Below are 27,222 nucleotides of genomic sequence, written 5' to 3'. Positions count from 1 at the left end.
TTAATCTTTTTTTTTTTTTTTTTAGATTTGCAAATATTTGTTCTTATTTTTTATGTACTTTGAAATATTGTTTATGAATATAACTTTTTAGGGAGTCACACCACATGACATTTTACAACATTCTACAAATAACTTTAACTAACCTTGAACTTAATTAACCTTGAAGTTAACTAATTTTGAACTAACCTTGTAATAAAAAGGTCAAATAATATGCTATTTTAAGAGTTCTGGTACGGAATATTTCATGTTTTTGCAGGTTTAGACTTTATTTTAGTTAAAATATTTGTATAAACATTTTATAAAAATATTTATTTTATAAAAATAAAAGATTATGCCAAAGTATACATTTCTTGAGAAAACGCCTTTTCTTTTCTTTATGACATAAGACAGTTGTATCATTAACAATGTAAAAAAATTTACTTTATGCCCCCAGAAAATATCAAAATGAATTTTCAGAAGTTGGAAACATGTTAATCATAAATATGTCTTTTCAAGTCACTAAATATGCTAATATAAATAATTAACTACTATAGTACGATGCGTTGTTGGAGACACTAACCAACTAGTCAGTTTCTGAAACCGTAGTAACATGGTCGACCTCTATCATTTGAGGTGGAGGTGTAATAACTAATAGATCTCAGGCACCTAATGACTACTTTACTGTTTTTGTTCCATGTCATTTTGCTGTATTTGATGTTTGATTCATCGCGGATTCCCTCATCATACCTCGAAGATCCCTTGTGCATTTTATGCACATGTGCACTCTTCAAAAACGCTGCTAACTGTATGTATATATACATTTATTTTTTAAATAGAATGGAAGATATAGAATGTACTGATTGTTACTTTACTTATTGTGCCCAAGAGCATTATCTATTTAAGTCCACATGTAAATGAACAAGAAACTATGCTTCTAACCACAGCTCGAGAGCTGTAGTAACTTCCAACCACGTACGTTTGCGATGCTGTTTGCGAATGTTCATTGGAACTATGGTTTCAGGAAACGCCAAATCGGTGAACTATGTTGGTAATGATGGAACTTGCGAACAGTTGGCTAACAATGCTTTCGGGAAACACAACCTAGGACAACAATCTGAGCATCATGTCATTGATTCTTATACTGATAGTTACCTGGATGACACCAATGCATGAGTCCAGGAAGATGGTTCCCTTGGGTTCTTTAGATATTTTCTCATCTTTGTAGAAGTTCAAGTTGTATGATCCATCTCCCAGCTGGGTCAAGTGGAAATACCTTCTCTTAAAAGACTAAAGGGAAAGAAATTTGTGAGGGAAAGAAAAAACACAAAAACTATTCAATGAAAACAGCAGATTTAAACACGCTATGTTTAGATGAAAAACTAGTGACTGTTCTAAAAATAACATCTGGGGGTAAGGGACCATGGGAAAATGAATTAGTGAGAACTGGAAGTTGGTGCAGCCCCACTTCCTGTCTATGACATGGTGAGCACAGATCTGCTAAGAGGAGGACAGGGTCAGAGTTTGCTTTGCTCTGTCCATGACTGAAAACAACCAGCTGAACACAAAGCTATGCAGAAACTGCACCCCGTGGCACTTCTCGTATGCACAGATCCAATGTCAAGACTGTGAATGTATGGCGTGCTCCTTTTGATATGGTGTCAACTTTTTTAACATCTCTGTAATTATTTTTTTTTTATTCATTTATTTTGTGTCTACATTCGGTTTGTATTTTATTTGTATATTCTTGAAGTCTACAAGGGGTTGGATGGTGTGGGGTGGGTTCCAGATTTGTATAGTTGCTTTTTGCTTTATATTTTTGTATTTCTTGACCTTAAAAAAAAAAGAAAACTCAATAAACAGTTGTTAACAAAAAAAGAAACTGCACCCCGTGTCATGTCAATGACATCAGCACTTCAATTGATGTTTGGAATGACTCACTACCATACTACTTTTTTTGCAGTGTGCAGTATGCATATCATGCACAATATGAAAATCTCCTGTATGTATGAACATTTTTCAAAATGTGCAGTACACTGCTTGGAATAATACATCCCACAATGCATTGCACTCCACTTGACCTTTCAAGTGTGACTATAATGATATGGAATTAATATCAACCATAATTTCAACTTGAATTGAAATTTGTATTTTATTTTTGAGATAATAACTGAATGCCACTTGCTGAATTAAGCATGAATTAAGCATGCATTGGTGTAAAATAAAATGTTCACTCAGAAATTGCTAGTAAATTCCATAATTATAAAGAAACAAGTAACAAATTGAATTAAACGTGAAATTCTGAAAGGCTGAAAAAAGATTTTCTTGTAAAGCATACTCCAATAGACTACCAAATTATAATAATATACATTATTATTATAATAATGTACAGCCTACTACTTTTTGAAAAGTTTATCTTTGCATAATTTGTTGTTTTGCCTTTTAAAAAATATACAGTATAAACTGTGTAACTCCTCAGGTTCTACTTGGCAGTATTCAGCATCCTAGTATTTCGTTCTGAACATAGTGATCATCGTGTGTAAGAACACCATGTTTCAGACATTTTTGGTCATCTTCAAATCAGAAAAGGGCTTGTGTATATGGCTAACTCACCCTCATGGTAACACTGATGGCACTGTTCATGTTTGCTTTATACAGCCAGCCGTGCTTGGACACGCCCCCTCTTTGAGAACCCAATGATGCGGCATCCTTCAGGAACCAGAGATCGAGAGCACACATAAGAACACACAGAAGCACAATCATACACCCACACAGTCTGACTTCATCTGTTTCTTCAAAACATGTCCATATCTAACACAGTTTCCCACATTAGAGCCTCTGGACGCCCTCTCCGTGTTTCAACATGAACTCCATTTTCACCTGACCCCCTCAATTATTCACGTTCTCCCTCATCCCTACAGGGAGCAGCCTTCAAACTGAACAAACAAACTCCATCCCTGAGCGAGCGTTTAGACAGAATGGCAGACATGGAGCTGGAATTCTGGGAAATGTAGGTGAAACCCAATCAGGGGATCAAATGGCCCATAGACAGCCGAGTCATGCGTCTGTTCTTTCTCGAAGGCTAATGTAGTCCCAGAGGCTCTGCACAAACGCATTACTAATAAGCTGTAAGTTCCTTATTATTTATTTATTCTGCTTATCAGCCAGTGAGAACAGAGAGGAGGAGAGAGAGGGAAATCACTGTTGTGATGAAGTATGGTGCATGGAAGTACAGTACGGTGAATACCATTTCCTTTAACTGTCACTATACTAAGAAAACTGCTAGATTTAAGAAACAATAGCACATGAGTTTATTGCTCTCTTTCATAAGTTGAATACACAAACATGTTTAAACATATCCACCCTAAACTAAACAACATATCTCAGGCATGAAAACAGGTCAGGGGTAAAAAAGGTGAGAAGGATGCGGCATATATTACCCCCCCCCCCCCAAACATGAAATTTTAATATTTTAATATATTAAAATTCTAATTTTAAATATTATTTAAAAATAAATAAATAAATGTAATGAGTGAGTAGGAACGCGTGAGAGTTAACACGAACAGCTGAAATAAGTACAAAATTCTCATTTATTAATAGAATTTAACTATCCCCCACAGTGATGAATCCCCACAGACAAACAAAGAAAAAACATGTAAGCTGCATTGGCATAGTATTAGGCTACCAGTGTTCCTCACAGGATTTTTGGATCACTGTGATGAGTGGACCTCTGCCACTCTAGGGGGGTTCGGGGGCATGCTCCCCCGTAAGAAAATGTTGTGCTTTTTAATGTTAAATTCATCAATCTGGTGCAAATTAAACAAAGAAAAATTCAAAACTCTTTTAGTTACAGTGTCTGTCTACATTACTACTACAATAATAGTTATAATATTAATCCCATGATAGTAATAGCCATATATTGTAAAACAAATGCACTGAAAAATAAAGGAAACTTTCATAATTAGTTTTGTACTAATTTCTATACTTGAAAGAGTATATTTCTATACTTCACATTAAAGATTGGATTGGGCTAGCCCAGTGTCAATCAAGAAAAGAACCAATTTGCTGATCTACGCGTTTCATCGGGTGTCAGAGAAAAAAAAACTATTTACTAAGTATTTATCACGCATTAAAAATGCCCCAAACCAGTCGTCTGTATGATAATCTGAAACAAGGACTGGTGGGCCGTTGTCCTGCTTCACTTCACAGGTGCTGAGTGAAAGGAGAATTATAGAATGAAAGGATACTCATTTATATGACACTTTATTCATCAGGAGAACAGCTCGTTCAGCGCGTCATACGTCGTCCTTTCAGTTTCGGTTTTCAATCGATCAAGTTTTTTCACGTTTTCTCGATAAACCACCCCTTTCAATCCGATCGAAATTATTTGTAATAGAGCTGACACTTTGAGTTTTTAACGGGTTATGTTAAAGCCCTACTTGTTATTAATGTTTTTATGAAATATCTCTAGTGAATGCATCATATCACCGTATTATTTATCGCCATGCGAGCCACAAATTAAAGCTTGGCGAGCCACATGAGGCTCGCGAGCCGCGCAATGAATAACACTGCACTGTTCCTGCTCGCTCAGCGCTCACGGCGCCCGCGCCCGCTCGCGATATTATCTCGCCCACTTCTATGTCAAAACATTGTAAGCTAACTTACCTCAGGCTTGCTTTCCGACGTGCGGTACTTTGTTCGGCAGTGTGTCCAGTTGTCAGACTCGCGGTGTAAAAGACTTTGAAAACATTTCTGCCCTAACGTTACTCTGACTCGTATTGGCTGTCTGGTTTCGGCATTAGGAATGATGATTGTTTTTTAAAGCTGCGAAGTTTATGGTAACTTTATAGGGGATAAATGCTGGCCTCGACCTCGACACCCCCCCCCCCCCCCCCCCCCCAATAAATATTTTCTCATCGGATCTGCACAAATCACGTAGGTGACCCTTTTAGGTTTTAAAACGGCGAATTTCGCCGAAAGGTGAGGAGTTTTCATGCCTGATATCTGTAATGGCATATCTGGGGGTTTCTTAAAGGCACACTATGTAATATTTCGCTGCTAGAGGTCGCTTATTCAAAACAAAGGTGTAGCTTGATGACGCCGTGATTTCGGCTCGAGAGCAGTGGAGCTTTTATTATGCTGCAAAAGACCTCTTCTGTTTCTTCCGGTCATATATGTTGGGCAACAGTTTAGATACATACATTTGAGTGTGTTGAAAGTTATGTTATAATGCTACTCTGTGCGTTCGCTACTGCTGCTACTATGAGACACTTGTTACACACTGCAGTGAGCTAGAACAATATTAGGTATGGTAAAACATGGTACTCGCGGTAAATCAAGAAAATGAGATTTAAACAATAAGACTAACTGTGTTAAGCTGAATAACAATGATTAGTTTTCTGTCAATGAATGTAATCAAACAGTTGCTCACCTGTCTAATAAAACACATAATATATTAAGGCGTCTTTGGTGTTTCCATGGTTTCTACGGAAATTGAGGGTAACGCGGATATAATGTCATTGATAGGCGACGCAGGGACACGGTGTCCTGGTTAAAATAGCTTATTTCTCTAGATTTAAACATTCTTGAAAACATTTGGAATAATGTAAGTACACAAGTCAACAAAATATATAACATTGCTCTAGTGGTTTTTGGATATTTTAATCCAAAAATCTTACATATTGTGCCTTTAAGGGCTCTTTTGGCCCAATGGACTAGTACCGCTGGTACATTAAAAAAAGTGGCCAGAGTTGATGAAACACTCACTTATAGACACAGCAGAATCATGTGTAATTTTCCCTTACCTCCTCCTTATCTGCATCCTCGTCCACCTCAAACACGTGACTCGCTAGCTTCTCTGGCCGAGGAACTTTACTGAAAAAAAAAAAAATTACATTCGCATTTTCTGCCTGTGCAAAAGTCACCACCACAACGATAGAGTATTGAGGGTGGTTGCCAGAGTGTTGCTAACGTTTGTCTTTAACTACTATGTATTAACATTGAAATTAATAATTTGATACAATGCACTTATTGTGTACACACAATGTTTTAACATTGTACTTATATATTTTTTTAAATACCTGCATGTTATTGCAGCTGTAATTAATTTCTGTAATTACATGTATAATTACACTGTTGACCCTTCCCTTACATCTTAACTGACCCTTAAACCTAACCACCACCAAACCTGTCCATAACCTTACCCGTATCCCACCTCAATAGCAGCAAAAGTGTTTTGCAATACAAATATGAACACAATAAGTACTTATTTTTTGAAGTTAGTACATAGTAGTTAGACACTTAATATAAAGTGTGACCATGTTTTTTAGCGTGTCGCAATGTGGTTGCTTGGTGAAAAAATCTCAACAAGCTAAACGATTTGAGGCATCATTCATGACTATACCACATACTGTACATTTGACAAAAAGGTTCAGCACTTATAACTCAAGGACACAGTTGCTCTTATCCTTCACACAACTGATGCAGAACGTGCACATGTGCTTGTGTTCTCAAGCAAACTGCATTAGCAGAATTATCATGAAGGCATGGGATCGTAATCATGATGAAGATGTTGAAGCTTCACAAACACAGCACACATTATCTCCGTCTCTTCCATCACCATCATCCCTCCTGCTTCCTCTGCGACCTTTTGCCAAATGCCAGACACTGGCTGGCTCCTGATCTCCACAATGTGATTTGCCAGTTATGGACCGCTATAACAATTGTTCTATCTGTTACTTGAGACAGGAAGTGACATCAGTGGATAACACACACTTGTCTGGCGTTTGGTTGCTGCCTTGTCCTGAAACAGGTAGAGTATGTATGTGCTGAATGACAAAAAGAAAGAGAAAGAGAAAGTAAAAGTGAGGAGGAAATAGGAAAAGAGCTGCTGATGGGTTGTTGTTGTGTGAAGAACGGCACTTTCCAGATTTATCTCAGGATGAGACCTCGCTGTCAACACTGGGGCAGGACAGGATGAGGACACTGATAAGTGTGTAAAACAGCATCTCTCCCTCTTTCACAAACACAAACAATGACTCATTGGCTCTCTTCCAAAAACGAGTGAGCTGCCTTGCTGTCGACATTTTAAGCACTGGCAGTTGTCCTCTAAATAGTGGTTGACCTGTAGGTTTTCTATAGGCCGATGCCGATGTCCTAAACTGGAGGGTGGCTGATGGCTGATATAATGGCGGAAATATAACACTATTTATTTTAAACATAGTAAATAACACATGCAGAGCAGTTGTAAGTAAAATGTAATAATAATAATTTGAACTTGATAAAAAAAAAAGATCTGTAAAATAAAAAAAAGCTTGTCGCAAAGCATTATGCATGTTTTAGTAAGATTCATACCTGTGAAAGCTGAATTTTTGGACTGGAAAAACACTGTAGTGTTCTTACTTGAGATTATTTTAAAAGGATTTATAAATCTATATAAAAAAACTGGGGTGTATAATAGAAAGTTGATGCACTTTTTTTTCAGAATTATATTTTGGAATGTAGAAAACATTTGTTTGCAATTATTATTTCATAAGGAAAATAACAAAAATACCAAAAATTAACTAAAAATTAATTAATAATGTGACTAATACCTCTTATGGCACTGAATACATTTTTTTTATGATGCCTACTTTTTAGAACAGACTACACGTCGGGATATTGAATGTAATCCCTTAAAATCCTGCCCACAAATGCAGCTAACAAGGTTTTCAGAACAGTGCCGTTACATAGATATAATGTTTCAATAAAGACCAGCTGTACTTCAAATAGCGATCTCTGTTACTTTCCACCTCTTTTCTTTTTCTTTCGATCAGTCTTATGGTCCTTACTTTGGAAGTTGGCGGAAGTCTCCAGAATAATCCTCGTATTTGTAGTTCACCACATGCCAATCGGAGTTGTAGGTCTTGATGCACTAGAAAAAAAAATAAAAGAGAAAAAAAAATAAAAACATGTCTCTGTCCTCTGGCATATGGAAAGCAAATAAACACATACCAGCACGCACGTACACACACACGTAAAGACCCTGAATCCCAAAAAAGCTAATGCTTTTCCCGTAATCTAATAAGTATCATGTTTTCCATAGCAATCTGTGGCAACAGCTTTTTAGAAAATAATTTCCTCACTGGGCGGCACTGCCTGTATCCCTGTACTAATCACTGGTAAAGCTGTCACCACACCGCACACATAAACAGACACTAATATATCCTCAGGGCATTACATTACAGAAGATTCAATTCTATTTGCTTTGTTGGCAAGGCAATCATTTAGTCCTCAGCAGTTCTTAAAGGGATAAGATGAAACTAAAAGCCTCTAAAACCCAAAACGGCTTTCTCACTCTTATTTTAAATCCAATTAATGCAGAGAAAGAGGAAGTGAGTGAGAGAGTAGATGAGTTGACAAAGTAAATTTAAGACCATTCGGAACTACAGTAAGTATTCAAGTGTTGATTCTAAACTAAACGTCTCTGTACTACATCTGTAACTTTTCTTTTTCCTTTAGGGTAAAATAGAAATACAATCAAATAAAAATATAGTTACATATAATAATTAAAATAGATAAACTGTAAATAAGAACAAGGTTTTTTATATTATCTGGACAAAAGGTGCGTGATACCCATGCAGGGTTTCTGAGTATTGTTGTGCGGTTGATAGGGTGTTCTAGGCGATAATAGGATGTTTTTTTCCCCCATTTTATTGCTGGCCAGGCAAATCTGAGTCATCATTTATGTTCATACTGTTGCACCAGAGGCGTAGACAGAATTCTATTTTTGGGGGGTCCCATCTTAAAATGAGGGGGCCGCAATATATTACATACAATTCAATGTAAGTGGCTATGCTACTGCATAGCATAGATGGGACGAGTAATGTTAATAGTGATGCTTGACTATAATTTGGTATATTTAAGCTGTTGTTTTTTATACTAAAACAAAAAGCATTGAGACAACTAAACCACCAGCACTGATGACTTATTTCATTACAAAACAAAACTGATTAAAAAAAAAAAAAGTTATTGGGCAGATCTGTGGATCAGATTTAGTTACAACTCTTACAAAACAAAACGACAAATGTTTACTCAATGTTTCAATTAAACATATTTTATGTCTTCAAGAACATGTTTGCAAGTTTACCACAGCAATCCTACAGAATGACTGTTGTTTGGAGTGTACAGAGGACATGTGCGCTTGACTAATGGTCGAGGCAGATGTTTTGATTTGTGAAAAGCTGGAAAACTGCCTGGCTCTGGCCCAGCTGCCCTTGATGATGTCACTGAGCTCTTTAGTGGGAGGAAGTATCGTTTTACGCTCTCCGCTGTCGACGCCCAGTGCCTGTGATATCCACACAAACCTAGCCTTGACCCAGACCTCACACACAAGTACGTTTTTTCTAACACAAATGCATATAGAAGAATTATTGAAGATGCACCATAAATTGGCTTGAGGAACCTCTCAGAATCTGTTTTGTCCTGTTTCACCATTTTATTCAATGATAATTCATATTCTATTAACCTTATTTCGCAATGCAGAGGTAAGCTATTTTCTGTGAATGTGCAAGATTTTCAATTCAAATGGGTAAATAACTAAAAGAATAATGAAGTGGAGTAAACTGTAAAATATTTGCGCTACAACCCAGTGTTTATAATTACAACAATACATTCAAATAATATGATAAGAAATACTAGTTTGCAATATCAAGCAACAAATGGCCGCACCAGCTCTTAAGTTGTAAGGTGGATAAATCTCTCTGGCTTTATCTAAAGCCTTAGTCCTTCCAATATGAGTATTAATAGCCTACGGTAAAGATTTTGTGCATTGCATATGAGGGCTTATGGCAGTGGTTCCCAATTCAGGTCCCGGGCCAGATCAAATCATCACCTTGTTAAAAGAATGCTCCATGAACTGAGCTCCATTCCGATTGACAGGGTCTCTACATTGTGTTCACTGCTCCCTAGGACCAGATTTGGGAACCACTGGCTTAAAGCAAGACACCACAGGTGAATATGTTTAAAAAAAGACAGATATCAGATTAACAGATATCACATTAACAGATATCACCAAACTTCCCCATTGATTGACTGCATTAAGAAATGCAAACATTTTGTTTATTAAAAGTGTTTCAAATTTCTAATTTCATTTTGTTGACATATAAGAGTCAAAGCTTTTACAGAGGGGTTTTTGTATACATACAAAGTTCTGTCATGAAACTGTAGATGGAGCAAGCTGATAGGTCCTTAACTCAATCTGCTTGCAATCACATCATTCTCTATCAGCACAGCTGACTGATTCCTGCTGTATCAGTGGCGAATAACCTCACTGCTCAACCTTCAAATACTGGTCAGCCTTTTCTGTAGCAGTTTCAGCATGCTTTCAGAAACCCTCCACCTCCCCCAGCTCCACCTGTATAGATCTGCTGCGGGTAATTCATGTATGCTATATTGTGCATCAGCAGTCTTACTTGCTCATAGCAGCGTGCTGTGAATGTATTTGCAGTGGCAAATCCTGTACTTGCTCTGCAGCAGTGTAGCAGATCTATTCTGTCAAGACTAAACATATCAACATTGTCATATCCATTACCATGCCAAACACTCTGAGATGTGTCATGGCAGAACTCTATTTATCACTCAGCCAGAAGAAAAAATAAATGTTCACCATGTTTTTAGGAATGTAGTATAAAATCAGTCAAATTATATATGAATAACCCCCTCTGTAAAAAAAAAACCATGAGAATATGGAAGGGAATAAAACTTGTAAAGTTTGGTCTATGTAAGTGCTAAGTGGAGATTTCTAGCTTGCGTGCATGAGAAAAAACTAAAAATGAAAAAATGGCCCTTTAAAGATATATTTTGTAAATGAAACAGTAATAAAGTATATTTTAGATGTTTTCTTTCCACTAGTCTGAAACAACACATTATGGAACGCCAAATAGCCCAAAATCTCAAAATTGACCAGTACATGAAAAAACTGTTTTTGCCTGTAGTGTCTTGCCTTAAACTGCTATTCAGGTTAACCAAATAGTTCAATTAAGTCATGATTGTTCTTAGAAGATAAAACATGTCTCCTTTAATGTAAATTATGCTTAGCATTAGGCTTAGATTCCATCTTATTTTCAAAGCTCAGTGCTATTTTCCTAACACAACTGACTTTGAACTATTCCCGCCTGTAGAAAGCAAGATGTTTGTGAGCATTTTTGATCTTGACAGCAGTATTTCATCAAACGATGATCAACTGCAAGAGAAGAGAACCATAACCGGGCATATATCCAGACACGTGGTCAAGTGCATGTTTAAGAGATGATTCAGGTTCATTGGGTGATGAAGTCTCAGTAAAGTGTACCAGATTGTGGTATTCTAATGCATCCTCTCAGAACTCACCTTTGAACAGTGGAATGTAAGTAGCAGCATACAAATAGCGTTTAACTAAGTTTTGGGAGGGTTTGCAACATGATTTGAATATTTCCTTAATTGCGCTAAAACAATACAGTCAATGTGCAAATAAACAACGCTTTCAGAATGCGATTGATTAATTCATCCTCTTATTTTGCTCTGATGTATGAGTTTATGTTGAGCTCTTACCTCCTGGACTAGCAGGCTGCTGGCTCTCTTTTCTGCCCCATCTGGAACTGAAGAGTACAGTGTTCTGCCCTGACGCTTCAAAATGGAGATCTATGCAGAAACATGTGCAAACGTTTTCAGATATTAAATAAAGACAAGCACATGGACACGGATAAAGAAAGATCTGTCAATGTAAATCTGGCCATTTCTTGCAGCAATACAATTAATCATGTTGGACTACAAACAAAAGAGAGGTTTTAATCTTAACAATGGACTTAGAGGATTTTGGCACACTGAAAAAAGTTAAACGACCTTCATTTATTAAAAAAAATCATTGATTCCGTGTTCATACCTATTTTGTTCAGTTTGTCTAAAAGCAAATAATCCTCTGCCACAGAAAAAAATGAAAACAAAAAAAGTGTTTTCGCTTAACACCAAGAATATTGATGTGCACAACACATACAGGCTAGCTTTACGGACTGTTTTTTTTGGGGGGGGTGTTAGTACATAACAGAAAATTGAACGCATATTTTAAAAAGACATCACAATAAACATAGTGTTTATTTATAGCAAGTTAACTAAATTAAACATTGATGAACAAAATGTGAAAATTCTACTTTCTGTGACGCGGTGTTTCAGTAAAATAAGTGCGAATAAAAGACACTTATAAGAAACATAACAAAAGCGTTACAGGGAAACCAATCTCAGCACAAGGCAGGCAAAACAGAGCTGAAAAATTCACACACATAACATCCACAAATGACAACACCAGACACAGAACATGAAACACGGGTATGAACACACAAGATAACGACAGGCTAACTAGGAAGAGGTGGGGGTAATCAATCACTATGGATAACATACAAGGGTAAAGAAAAGCAGGAAATAAAAAAAAACAGGACGTGAACACTGGGAACGATGGGAAGAGAAAATACACTTCAAAATAAAAGTTCAAATAGCAAAAACAAGAAACACAAAACCAGGGAACATATAAAACTTTTTTACTATAGCTATTTTTCTTTAATACAGAAATGAAGTTGTAAAAAGCCTTTCAATTATTATATTGACTTACATTAAGTAACACTTTAGCTTCTGTCTAAAGAGATTATATTGATTATATTGATATTCTGTCTAAAGAATATATTAAGTATGGTCTTCATAATGAATTATCTTTTTTATTTGTATGAGTGTTTTTGTATTGTTTTGTGTTTTTGAATGATTAGTATTAAATCAAAATTTAAGATTTGAACCAAACCATAAATATAATTTGAGAAAAACTAGCATATATACAGTTGGAGTTCCGGACATGTCTCTGGCTTTATTATTATACAGAGGCTCAGATGTGTCTTTCTAGGACACGTCGTCTCAGTCTGCATTCATACTCCAGCAAACATGTGAATGCCTTTGTGTTCATCCAGCCTGAGGCCTGATGTGAAACCAACATTGAAGATGAAGCTAAATTGCCCATAGCTGTACAGCCATAGGTTTTACATGAAGCGCTGCATTCATTATAACCAGTTTCTACGCTTGTGGTGCCTCTAATATGAACTGGAAAAACATAAAATCTAACTATGCTTTCAATGTATCATAATATTGGTACTATTATTAACCATATTCATAAACACTGCATTGTATGGCAGCGTGAATGTGTGTGTGTGTGTGTTACACATTGTTGTTTCTGGCAGTGGAGCCACAGGCAGCATCTAAGGCCAAAAATGTCAGACAGGAACTATTAAACTCTGGTGTATGCGGTATAATTTGGGAAGAGCTACAAGTTAATATATAAAATATAATGTAAAACATTTTGTAATTAAAAAATACTAAATATTTTTACTTAGGGGTGGTGGTAATGGTCACCAAAAGGAAAATGGTTTAATAAAAATGCAGAGAAGTTTGTGCGCGTGTTGGGTTTATGCTTTAGGTTGAATGTGACCACATATACTGTATGTCATATACAAATAAATTGAATGCCAGTCATAACATAGGATGCTTCTGCTTTGGCTTCACAAAACTATTAGATTTTGGATTTGAGATTAGGTTTATAATTTACCCATACACAAAAGAAATATATTTTAAATATATTTTCAGAATATATTTTGAAATATATTTTTGGAATATATGCAAATATTCGAAATTGGCCCAATAAATATATTTTAGTTAAATATATGTAAATATATTTTTTATTTTTTTGAAAATATATTTTAGTTCAATATGTGAATATATTTATATGTCAATATATTTACTAACAACATAATGTTCATATATGTTTTAACTTCTGCAAATTGTTATACTTGCATCATAAATATTGTGCATATTTTCAATATTTAAATGACTTCAGGAAAGATGTCAATAAAACACAACAATAAATCTAATAATTGCACTTAGTGTTAGGTACGTGCCACCTAATATGGCCTAATAGTCCTAGGAAAGCAACTATCTGTCATTTTACATTGCAGTCATTTAAATGTAAGTACAGTATTTATTATAGCTGTGTGTCATAATACAGTAGTAAATATGGTAGCCTACTGTTGTGTATAGGGGAAAAGGTAGAGGAATTATTATGATCAAAATACATTTTCGACCCTTCTTTAGCAAGCTAAACATTTTATGACCATATATTTTGTCATATGTTTTACATTACATGTTATAAATGTAAATATATTTCACACTTAACATCATATATTTTTTCAAAATGATCATCAAAATGATAAATAATCATCAAAATGATAAATATAAGTGAACAACAATGCAAATATATTTCAATGTATTTGGAATATATGCCACATATATTTTTGACACTTTAAAATATATTTCAATATTTTTTTTTTCTAATTTCGTAACACTAATCTTAAAATTGAATTATAATTGTTTGGTTTCAGCTAGCTGCATGGGCAGTTGTTTGCAGAACACAATTTTTTCTGTTCCCCACAAGCCAAATATCATAACAATGATCTCTCGCATACACACCCATTTCTAAAGGAAAACAAGTAGATGTTTCCATTCAGAGAAGCAGCTTGAAAAATCCCCTGAGACAATGCTACTGTAATGCTATTTGAGGGTTGAATTATGATTGTGATGGAAAAGTAGGCCCTCGTGAACACAGAAAGAACAGAGATGTATGACTAATGAGAAAACAAACTCAAGACACACCACTGAGAGACTGTGAAATCTAACATCTGCGCAGGTTACTCATCACTTAGCTCGCAGAATGCTGAAAAATAACATTTCAGAGGAAATCACAGCATTTCAGATAAGAAGAGGACAAAAAATAATGACAGAAATGAAACTTTACATGAGTCTCTAGCAGGGAAAAATGGAAAGAAGAACAATTTAGGAATGGATACTGATGGGAGAGCAGATGCTCTGAGAGCTGGATGTGTACAGTAGATAAACAGACGTTCTTACCTGAAAGTCATCAATAGGAAACTGCAGCATGTCTCTGAGGACATCACTGAGGATCTGAGTTTTCCTCTGGACAAGTACGCTCTCATAGTCCAACGGCTCGATCACTTTTGGTTTTACCTGGAGACAAACACACAGACACGCGCAGAAGTTCAACAGGAGCAAATCAGATGGAACAAATAAAATGTTCAGGACTTCAAATCAACATAATGAAAACAAGACTTTAAATAAACCACAAACAGCTATATCAATGACATGTTATTGGAAGGGTCATAATATTTGCGTTCGCTAAGTGACTGCAGATCCTCACACCGGTCTGGTGTGTTACCAGAAACATTCTGCTGAATTCAGTCAGGACATTAACGGAGTCATGTACAATTTTCGAACATTTTCTCCTGATGTACACTTTCAAAGAGGGTTTACAGTACAAGCGTTTTCTTCGAGGAGGCAAGGGAGGTAATGTCTCCAAAACAATTATGAGAAAATAACCAAATCCATCTATTTATTCTCTTAACCACTTCTCCTTAGGGTAGAAAGAAAATTAGGAAAATTCTAATTTTTGTAAAATGACACTGTCACATAAAATTGAACCTGGAATTCATTAATGTAAATGAATCTCAAAAGACTATCACTACATCATCCCTTTAAGGCATTCTGTTTGTCATGTAAACTCTGGTGTATTATCCTCTAGCGTATAATCCTTTAATGCGATATGATACTTACTAAATGTGGTACAAAATTTCAAAATACCATATACGTATGATGTGACAACATCAACAGGAACCAAAGGCAAACACAAATGTCTTTGTGCACATATACTCTGTTCTGTGTGTTAGTGAGTAAGAGAGAGTTGTGAATGAGTATTGTGTTGAACTGTACCAGGCAGTTCACACACTGCTTCCCATAATCCACGCTATGATCCGCGCCAACAGTCTACATCACCCAATAAAGACGGGTGAACAGGTCTCTGTTACAATGTCCATTGTGACATCATCGCTTCAGCACGGGACGGCAGGACTCTGATTCAGGCACTAACTGGCTAAGATATAAAGATGGAAACCTCTGGGGAGAAATATTTCCTGTCCAACACACACACACACACACACACACAGTAAAACCACAGGATTTAAAAAAAAAGATATTTATTTCTTGAATGAATTAGATGAAAAATTCTGCTGCAAACATTGGTATCTTGATAAATCAGAGCATAATTTGTGACATTGCTGACAACATACCGGTAGTTGTTTTCATTCTTTTTTTTAACTCTGCTTTCTACTTTTTCTGAGAAGGAAAAATCTGAGATTCCATCATTTAATCTCATGAACAGGATATTTTCCATGTCATTGTAGAGTTTGGCTGAAAAGAATGTTCTCATTTTTGACTGATGGTTTTTCCCTGTTTTTAATGAACTGCTGGTACTTTTTTTTTATGTTCATTGCATTGTCTGCACATGAATATATTAAGACATATATTAACATCGCAATATTAAAAGTGTTTATTGTAAATCAAAGGCATATTGTGTTATGTGCTCACTTTATTGTTTGAACACACATAGTTGTGGCAGACAGCTGTGTGCATGTGGCATGAAAGTGTGTGTGTGTGTGTGTGTGTGTGTGTGTGTGTGTGTGTGTGTGTGTGTGGAGGATTTCTTGGCCGTAATCCATTTATTGCGTGCGTTGATGGGGACTCCCTGCTGAGGAATGCGCTGGAACTACACTATTACGTTGCTTCCATAAATTCATATAAAGCACATTATAGAAGCCTGTTAGACATCACATCACATACAATTTATCAGGTCTGTTCTACCAATCAGTCAACTCATAATCTCTAGTCAGGTGAACATTAGACATTTGTTTGATGCGTATTTACTGTACCCAAAACAAAAAATCTGAATGTGCTCTGTGAATTGTCATGTTTTCATCATTCAGAATGGAGTGTTTTAGTGTGACACTTTCTATGGCTTTAAAAAATAATCAATATTCTGGCAAAACAAGCAGCCAATGTGCCAGTCTGAATGCCAACCTCAATTCCCACAGGTCACTCAGCACAGCCAACACAAACACCTACTAATAAATACAATATGATACTAATTAGGAACTTGCCAAGGCTAGGCACGGACATTTAAACACTCGCACACTCTTTTACACACACACAGCATTTGGAAGAAGCTGATGCTTCTTTGTGAAGAACATCCTGACAAACTTCTGGCACACTCATTTGCACACACACATGTTTATGTGTGCAGGACTGCAGAAATGTGTTGTGTCAAATGTCAAGCTGGAACTGCAAAGGAAGAGGAGGGGAAAGGGAATCTCATTAAACTGTCTCCCTCCCTTCGGGCCGAAGGAGGATCTTAAGGTAGAAGCAGACGGCCCTCGCTGTTTAACTGGGCTGTAAATCCTTGTATTATTGCTCTGATTTGCCACAGACACATGAGCACACACTATTGTATATAGACACAGACAAACACACACAACTTCATTCTACAAATCAATAAATCAGCAAAAGTTTTTGAAGCGAAACTTTGCGAGCTGATCTGAGCAACACTACAGGCCAGTAAAGAGGGAGTGCGGCACGCCAACACAGGTGCAACAACTCAAACATCAAACCATAAGAAAACAACAGTGTGCATTAAGAAAATGAAGCTTTTTATACATTATTTTAATCAACTTAATAATTAACTAAATTTTCCTACCCAAATTCCCATCATCATACTGCAAAAAATTATTATTATATATTTATAAAATTACTAAATGTAGCATTTAAGCATTTAAACATGATGATATAATTTATTTTTCCTATAACGCAGGTTTAAATAAAAGACATTGTATTACAGTATTTGTTGTTGTTTTTTTTTCCCTTTAGAATAATGGGAATTAATAACCAACTCTAAAATAAATTGTCAACAATACAGTATTTAGTCAGAATACAGTCTGTTTTACAGTAATACGAATTTGGAGGGAAAATGTACATGTGCTTAATTAGAAATAATGGAAATAAATGAATAATGAAGATCTTAAATCATCTAACTTAACTTTCCTTATTTAAATTTTGTTTTCTTGTGATTTGGGGGTGAAATGTGACCTGGAATTCTGCAAAATTCGCTCTGTTCTAGAACAGTGTATTGTACAGTTGCATAGCCACTATGTTACAGTATGTCCTACGAAGTCTGACCAACTAGCAGTTAGTCAAGGGGTAATCAGTTTTACTTTTTGGATTTAAATTAGACCAATCTACATTTTTCTGTAACTGTAATAAAAAAGTTATGTTCAGTACTAAAGGAAAATATTAAGATGACTAAAACTAGACTAACCGACCACAGAAGTACTAGACTTAGATGTTCTTTGTGCTTTAAATGGTCACATAAGAGACTTACCCCTACGGGAGCCACTGTTTCCCCCTCTACCTCCATCTCCCCCAGACTCCTGCCCTGCTGAGGTGTTTCACACACTGCATCTTTACGGGCGGCTCGTCCAGCCCTGCCCTGCATGATCCACAACCCGCTCCCTCCAGAAAAACTGAGCTCAAATCAACTTCACTCGCAGAATAAAAAAAAAACAGGCTCTGTCTCACACAGGATTGAGAGGCAAACTAACACTAGAGCTCTGCAACAGCCTGAGGGTATTCTCCGTTCTCTGCTTCTCTCTCCCAGGCTGAGTCTCTCTTTATGTTCTTCCACTCTTCTCTGTTTCTGAACTTTACCATGTGGAGTTCTCAAGAGTGTTTTCTTCTATCAGTTCAGGCCCTCCCTCCCTCCCTCTCTCTCTCTCATTCTCTCACTCTCTCTTTTCCCTGTGGGAAGCAAAGACCACTCCTTCACACAGCTGTTCTGGTATGGGGGAGTGTGTGTGTGTGTATGTCCATGTCCACTATTGTGTTGTGGTGCTCATCTGTCCTCCCTCTGCTATGAAACAGAGGTCTTAATTGTCTGTTTCACCTGTCAGAGAGCAACACCCAAAGCCCATGAGAGAACTTGGAATAGAACAAATAAAGAGACAAAAAGTCTCAAATAAAAGAGAAAAAATATCCCATTAGATCTATTACAGTTTCCACCATATATACAGAGCAAGGAAACTTACTATTAACTATTTAACAGGTTTTTACCGTATAGCATCTTTTACATCTTTTACCATAGAGCATCTTTAACAATTACATTTTCCTTAAAGAGAAAGACTGTAAGATTTAAATGTGCATATTTATTAAAAGTAGTAAGTAGTACTCTACAGAGTACACTAGCATACTGCATATAACCCCAAAACGAACAGAAATGGACTAAAAGCCACAAAAACAACACAAGATCTATTTATTTTGTTATCTTGATCTCTGTGAAAACGCAAAATATCACCCTCCATCCATCTAATTCCATATATAGAACTTCATAAGAAAAAATGGTCTCATATTATAAACAACTCATTTCCTTCAAAGTATATTCACACAGCAGGATAAAACACACAATTACAGATCCGCTTATCTGCACCAGTCCAGCACTCAGAAAAGGTCAGACGACAGTCCGACATGGAGTACGATTAACATTCATTCATATTCAGAAACTCGGCAAGAGCACATGTACAAAAACACAATACCCTGAATTTGGAACTGCATACTACTCAGCAATACACACATATACTTTCTGTAGTCACCTCTCAGGGGTCAAAAGTCATCCTTAGGAAGGGCAGGATATAGTACACAGAAATGTGGTAAGCGATACACCAATCGTGATGAAGATCACAAGGGTAAGCATCACAGCATAACAAAAACAGGAACTTAGGATCTCAGTCTTTTCGTGAACTCAAGTAAACTAAACTCCAACCAAGGAAACGATTCTTCAAAAATTCATAAACAAAGGCACAGGAAAGGAATTATAGTACTTCAAATACAGACAACATAGTTGTCTGGAGCTAAAACCTGATTATGGTAATAGCTGTTACATTTCTGACACATGGCCTGTGTCCGAAATTGCCCCCTATTAGCCTTAAATAGGGCATTATTTGAGAGGATAGCCATTGCTACTGGTGTCTGAAACCATAGTGGACATTATTTAGTGCACTCATTGAATCCCACAATTCACCACAATAACTTCATCTTGTCTGTACAACTGCAATCAAACACATGAAACAAATCAAAAACCTACACACATACGTATGTCGTACGCACTGAATTCCCCACACCCTTGAGTTACGGCATTAGCTTGGGAGAGTTGCATAATCCCACTTTGATGCAATAATTGGGAAGACTCCCAAAGGGGGTCAGGGCAGGAAGCCAGGGCGGGGACCACTGACTGAAAAAAAAATATATACATCCAGAAACCCTGATCATACTGTATACACCCATCCACAGTGGGAGAGTCACAGCTGGGCCTGGACTTTAGCCAGCTGGTGCTGTGTAACAGCTGACAGTGATGAGAGCATTTTATGGAGTTATACGCACCTTTCAGTGAAAGCATAAGCCGTGGAGAGCAGCATATTATCTAGAGATGAGCTGAGCACGTCCGATTGAAAGCATGTGTGATATATGATCCCAGTAGAGAGGCTCACAGAACTATCATAGATCATGGAAAAGTCGATTGTGTTTCCACAGTATGAGGAAAGTTTAACCTGTGATCAAGCCTCGGTTACATGCAGTCCTATTAGTGAGCAGATGGGTCACTCAGAATCAATGTGTGCAAATGTGGTGCTGTTCTTTTCACATTCTCTGTTTGTCTGTCTGTAAAACTGCCATGTTGTCGCTGTATTATGAAAAGATTATGTGGCACTTGGGGTCATGTTCTTGCTGAGGAGCACATGCTTCAGATAGGTTGTTTCAGCTTCATAGCCCACATCTCCTTCTCATCTGTGTTGCAGAGCCACACTTACTGCCAGTTACAGTCTATACGTGCCAGACAGCAAGAAATACATCACTGGCCACTGCTGCATCCATTTAGGAATGACTCCAATGCTTACATTTACAATACACAAAAGTGACAGTAAAGACTTTTAAATTCTAACAGAACATTTCTACACATAAAAGGAATCACAGGAATAAATTACATTTTAATATATGTTATATATATAAAATAAAACAGCTATTTTAAATTGTGACAATATTTCACAATATTACAGTTTTCCAAACTGTAAAAAATCTAATAAATATGATGGTAAGCATGATAAAGTTTTCAAAACTTTTTTTACGTTATTGTATCTTTATACCAGCATGTATGGAGTTTAGATTAATGTGAAAAAAAAAGCAGTTTAACATTGTAATATGTAGATGAGCATGCACAAATCAGTATGAATTCCAAAAGTCTTTTTAATAAACCAGGAGAATACGCAGGAGAAAATCAACAAGGCAACTACACTTTATCATAAACAAGACTGAACTGAACTCTGAATACACAGAGTAAGGTACTTAACTGGAACAGAAACAGGTGCGTGATGAATTAGAAACCATGGAAATGAATAACGACCAGGAACACAGACAAAATAGGAACAGGGAAAACTATACCTAAACACAGTGAAACTAAACAGACCGAGATCGTAACAGTAGCTCCCCCGACGTCCTTGCACCAATAAGAGCCCAATTGAGGAGGGGGGGAGGGGGGGAGGGGGGCTTTGGAGGAGGACGAGGGGCTGGCACCAAGTAGGATGCAGGAGGATATGATGACAGGAGAAACCAGATGACGGTGGGAGGAGCCAGGGAGGAGACGAGAGCAGGAACAGCCAGGTGGGGACCCAGAGCACAGCCAGGACGAAGGCCCAAGGCGGAGTCGTGGGAGGGAGGAGCCATGATGGATACTTGGCAGGTGGACGACAGACTGAGACGGAGCCGATGGAGGTAAAGATCCAGGCGAAGATGAAGAGCCGATGAGAATAAGCAACACTGATGGATCTGGAGGCCCAGGCGGAACTACAGCGACGAGTGTCCGAGGTGGAGCCAGGATGCCAGAGGACTGAGCCGGAGCCGGTGGGACTGAGGACCAAGCTGGAGCCGAAGGGAAGGCTGAGCCCAAAAGAGCCAAAAGGGTGGAGGGACAAAGTGTAGCCAAAAGGCCCGGAAGTCCATGATGCAGGCAGAGCGACGACTGACCAAGGTGGAGGCAGAGGGATGAGGGAGCCCGGTGGAGCCGTAAGGACGACCATCCCAGGTGGAGCCGAAGGAGGGAGGAGCCAAGGTGAAGCTGACTGGTCGACGGGCCGAGGTGGAGTGACGGGATCCCCTTGCCAAGGCAGAGCTGGAGACCGGAAGACCCAAGGCAGATCCACGCAGCAGAGTGGAGTAAACAAAGGGGGAGCCGAGGGACTGAAGGGAACCAGCGGAGGAGGGCCGAAGGACTGGCTGTCCTAGGTAGATGAGGTGGGAGAGGGAGGCTGGGTGTTATCATCGGAGACACAGGAGACTTGGAGCTGGACGGAACCAACGAAGATGCAGGAGACTTGGAGCTGGGTGGGACCAGAGTAGATAGGAGACTCAGGGAAATATCCTCTATACAGAGAGAGAGAGAGTCTTGTGGAGGTATTCGTACACCTTCAGTTTTTTTTTTACCTTTTATGTTGCAGCCTTATGTTAAACTGCTTTAAAATAATGTGGAAAAAAGTAATCTGCACTCCATACACCATAATGACAAAGCAAAAAAAAAAAAAAAAGTGACGTTATAAATTTATAAAAAAACAATCAAATAAAAAAAAATGAAGTCCGGACATACTTTATAACCACTACACGACTTTCAGAGTGATACATAATTCATTAACCCACAGGCACACTTCCACACACACCCACACACACTTGAAGAAACCTTCTGCTCAGCAAACTGCTACTTCAGAGAGTGCTGAATAATACTGTTAAAGGGAAAGCCCTTAACTCTCCCTTACACAATTCATGAGGAACATGAAACATGAAATCTCTGATATAACCAGTTATATAAAGTCTACAGCACACACAACACACAACACACAACACACACACACACATTACCGATGATGCAGCTGCTGGTGGTGTGATTGCCAGCGATTCTCTGCGGCTGAGTGTGTCCTCTTCCTCCGCTGGCTCTGCTGCCTCCAGCTCCGGTTTACACACATATCCACAGTTCCTGTGCAACACACGCCGCAGTCCCTCAAACAGGATCACACTCGCAGTGCAACCCATCGCACCCGTTCCCAGAAACATACACACACTTCTGTGAGCAGATCAGATGTGGCTGATTCTGCTAAAAGACACAAGTCCGTCTGCTAAAGTCTTGCTAAAAGACACAGGTCCGAAGCCCAGCCAGAACTAACCCAGCTCTCAGATATCCAGCCCCAACACAAACCTCTCTGTCCTGAGACACATCACTCCATCATCCGCTTTGAACCAGGATAAGAGCAGAAGGGATGGGAGCAAGCCTCCTCCTCAAGGATGACAGCAGACTGACTTCATCCATTCAAATGAGGGAGATTCTAAGTTGCCAGCTTCCTAAAAGTGTGTTTTAGCTAAAACCGCCCTGGGGCATGTTACGATGACACGTTCCTCAGGAGGAAAGTGCTCCATTGAATCTAGGACATGAGGGAGAGGAATGCTGAGGATTGACGGAAGAGAATGAGGGAGTGAGTGATGAGCTGCTTCTGGAATCAGTGCTGGGCGTCGACTTCTCGTCTCTGCCTGGAGATGCTGATCTATTTCTCTCTCTCTTTCTCTCTGTATCTCACTCTCTGTGCTTCTTCTACAGAATTCCCCCCCATTCTCCTTTTAACATTGCTCTCTGTGATTTCTGACCCATATCTTCATTCATGCGCTAACTCTAACACACATGCAAACATGAGCGCATGTTACAGAGATGTTTTTTTACAGTCTGTGGTTTGAACATAAGAGCATCCTATTTAATGTAGGGTATTCAAGGAAATAATTAATAATAATAACAACTACTTAGCACTAGAAATTGAGAAATATTTTAAGATAGATATCAATATCAATTATTTTAATGTTTGAATGTGCTTTTGCACACACTAATAAAGTAAATAATCACAAAATAAAAATATGCTTTAAATATAACAATTACAAAAATAAGTCATTTTATTTTAAAAAATAACAATTTTAACATTTTAAAATTGTAACACTTTTTTCCATTGAACACACTGTGCTGTAATGTAGAGCTGCAAAAACTAATCGATAGTAATCGATTAGGAAAATTATCAAGATCAAAAACAGACTGAACGAATATCAGTAGTCTATCGAACACACATAAAGGTTGTAACTAAAGATTTCAATAGCTGAAAGTGCAGAAAAGCCCCTCTATGTGTTAATATTTAATTGGGCGCTGACACAGTCACCTACTTTTTAGAGTAAATGACTCAGACATATCAGGGATGACATGCTGAAGAAAGACCTGAAGAATGGGGGTGACGTGTGTGACCACATATGAGCATATCTGACATCATACCCAGTACATAATGTGTGTCAAGTGTATGTATCCATAACTGTAAGCAAAAAAGTATTTCTATCTAACAGCAACATGGCTTTAAATATTAATAAATTCTTGTATGTTGTGTAAATGTTAAGTGCTCGTCTGTGTTAAGACTGACTTAACCCTGCTTCGGATCAGTAGACATTAGTTTGGCATTACATTTAGAGCAGATTTATCAAAGCCTACAGCTCACGCTTCAGTGCTGATGCAGTGACATGATCACTGATTGGTGCTGGTCAAGGGCCTCCACCAATCAGATGTCTATTTTGTTTTTTGCTCTTGTGTAACAATTTGGCATGTACTCCAACGCTACATCTAGAATTCAAACTTTAGTCACAGAAACGCCCCTTGATGTTATCATATGTACTCCTTCCCAGTTGTAAGTTGGTTTGAGTTATGTATTTGGACAATTAAGCATTAGGGGGGAAAAATTAAACCGAGTGTCATCTTCAAACTGATGCTAGAGATTTTCTCAGACTATAAGAATTGTTTTGTCACGTAACATTAAGTGCTTCATGTGGTATCATGAACATTAACTGATTTAATTAAAGTAAAATAGATTATTTCACAGGTTAGGTAGAATGTCTTAAGCTAAGAACTACACATTTTTACAAGATTCCAAGGCCATTTTTATTGGATGTATGAAGTCCAAAAAATAAAATAAAATAAAATAAAATAAACTTTTTGGGGCCGTTGTAACTTTGCCCCACTCATTATAAACCTATAGACTCTCCATGTCCTTCTGTATGAAACATCAAACACAATCTACTACTTTTGAGAACATAAAGATGGATCTCTGTCGTCTTGGATTGTGGGGTTAACATTCTTTACAAGGGCCTCTTTTGACCAAAGAGAATGATAAGCCTAATGAACAGAAAGAAAGGGATATTTTCAGTACAGACACTTCACTGCAGTGACTGCACAGCTTCAAACGCTCTATCCTGCTCACACACACACACACACACACACACACACACACACACACACACACACACACACACACATTCATGACAGCATATCAGACAAAGAGAAGATCAAAAGCATGCACACTTTGATAACTTTTTGTCTTTCATTCTCTCACACATAAAAACTCCTCAAGAGGAGATTCATTAAAATATTCATTAAGAGTGTGTTTAATTAAAATAAAACCAATACCCTACACATCCTTTTCTTTAAAAATTAAGTTGGTTAAAATAAAATGCTGTATAACAATTTTGTTGGCATTTCCCAGCAAATGCATGTGAAAAGAAATTATGTAGTAGCCTATGTAGTGGTCCTTGCTAAAGTAACACATCATTTTACTTTTGCTCATACTTAGGCCAGAAACGTACTTTATGCATGTGCGCGATGCAGACGTGAGCGCTTTGTCATTGGTTTTACTTGCTTTCAGTTATTAGCTTCTAGCGATGCAAGATCGACTTACTTTTCACTCATTGCATTTCAAAATGTGTCGGCACGTATTTCATAATCAAAAGCAAGTATCACTGGCCAAGCGCTTGTGTGCACACTTGTGTTAAGTGTATGTCTGGCCTAAAATGGACAGTCCACCCACAAATGAAAATTCTCTCATCATTTACTAACCCTCATGCCATCCCAGATGTACAATTAAAAAAATTTGTTCAGTGAATGGATGCACAAATGATGCTATAAAAAGCACACACAGCCATCATGACAGTAATCCATACAACTCCAGTGGATGAATCAATGTCTTCTGAAGCAAAACAATAGGTGTGTGTAAAATAAAATACTTATATTTTAAACTTGTTTAATTATAAACCAGCCAACTGTTGTACTCGCGTTCATGAGAGGGTCGAGTTCACGTTGTGAAGCATGACGTAAGGATGTTGTGAAGTGTGACACAAGAAGTGACGCGAAAAGCCATTTGCATCTGGGATGGCATGAGAGTGATTAAATGATGAGAGAATTTTCAATGTTGTGTGTGTACTATCCTTTTAAAGTTAGATTTGAATAGACCCCTAATCATAAGTATTAAACATAGCTAATGTTTATGCTACATATATTCAAAAAGTGGACAAAGAAGACTTATTAAAGAATATTATAGAGACATTCGTAGGTGGGCTTGTCTGATTGGGCCAGTATGCAACCACCCAGAGCACCCTAGCAACCATCTAGCAATGGTCTGACAACCAACCACAACACCCTATCATTGTTGCAACACGAAATCTAGTTTAACATTCATAAGCATGATATAATTACCAGACACACAAACTATAATTTAAAAACTGGCAAAAATAAGTCTCATGAGATATGACAGAAATAAAATAAAAGCAAGTTTGCTAGCTTTAGTTTTAAACACATTTTTATGTGATGTTTTCAAACTCCATTCATTAAAGTGTGAGCTGTTCTGCTTTCATGTGAGTCCAGTCAGCTCGTATGAAAGTCTCTTTCTAACATTTGTTACTTGGAGCCTGAAGTTTATTTGCTTCATTTTTGCTCCTTGAGGGCACGTTTTGTGCATATTGTTTTGGTCTGTGTCTGGATTTCATTTCTGAGCTGGACCTGGCCATAGGGTTACTGACGTCAGAGGCCTGATGGTCTAGGTGATTCATTGCAAAACTATGATGTAATGTGTGGTTGCCATAGAGATAGTATTGCAATACTCAGCACTGGACAATATTATATGAGGCTGAAAACCCATTCTTGCACACACACACACACACAAGAAAAAGCTCACAACATCACTAAAATCAAATCCATACAACAGTGAGTAAGCATATGGAAATAATTGGTGCTGGGGAAAAAATGAGTAAATTCGCTTAGAACTTGAATAATTAAACAGCAGGTGTTTCAAAGGAGAGAAAAAGAAAGGGTATAGAGAGAGAAAGAGAGGAAAGAGAACAGAATGTTAAAAGTATACATTATAC

At 37.6% G+C, this 27,222-nt stretch overlaps 1 protein-coding gene across 7 annotated transcripts in view; it reads right to left on the bottom strand.

The window, feature by feature from the left end:
- Positions 1 to 27,222, bottom strand: part of dock9b (dedicator of cytokinesis 9b) — an 85,400-nt gene that overhangs the window by 37,418 nt on the left and 20,760 nt on the right. For 2 of the 7 annotated variants that reach the window (XM_084127896.1, XM_084127897.1), the window contains exons 1-7: positions 22,873 to 23,083; positions 14,929 to 15,045; positions 11,545 to 11,634; positions 7,806 to 7,888; positions 5,781 to 5,850; positions 2,590 to 2,685; positions 1,132 to 1,266 (exon numbers count right to left, since the gene is read on the bottom strand). In XM_084127896.1, the coding sequence (XP_083984022.1) occupies positions 1,132 to 1,266; positions 2,590 to 2,685; positions 5,781 to 5,850; positions 7,806 to 7,888; positions 11,545 to 11,634; positions 14,929 to 15,045; positions 22,873 to 23,064 (783 nt within the window). In that variant the 5' untranslated portion in view covers positions 23,065 to 23,083. Of the gene's footprint in view, positions 1 to 1,131; positions 1,267 to 2,589; positions 2,686 to 5,780; positions 5,851 to 7,805; positions 7,889 to 11,544; positions 11,635 to 14,928; positions 15,046 to 18,301; positions 19,846 to 22,872; positions 23,108 to 27,222 lie in introns of those variants that run through there. The other 5 variants (XM_084127899.1, XM_084127902.1, XM_084127901.1 and 2 more) reach the window with 4 other exon arrangements.

This window comes from Abramis brama, assembly GCF_963993115.1.
Source record: "Abramis brama genome assembly, chromosome: 11".
NCBI lineage: Eukaryota > Metazoa > Chordata > Actinopteri > Cypriniformes > Leuciscidae > Abramis > Abramis brama.
The sequence above is the reverse complement of the archived record's forward strand: the minus strand, read 5'-3'. Positions and strand labels throughout refer to the sequence as shown.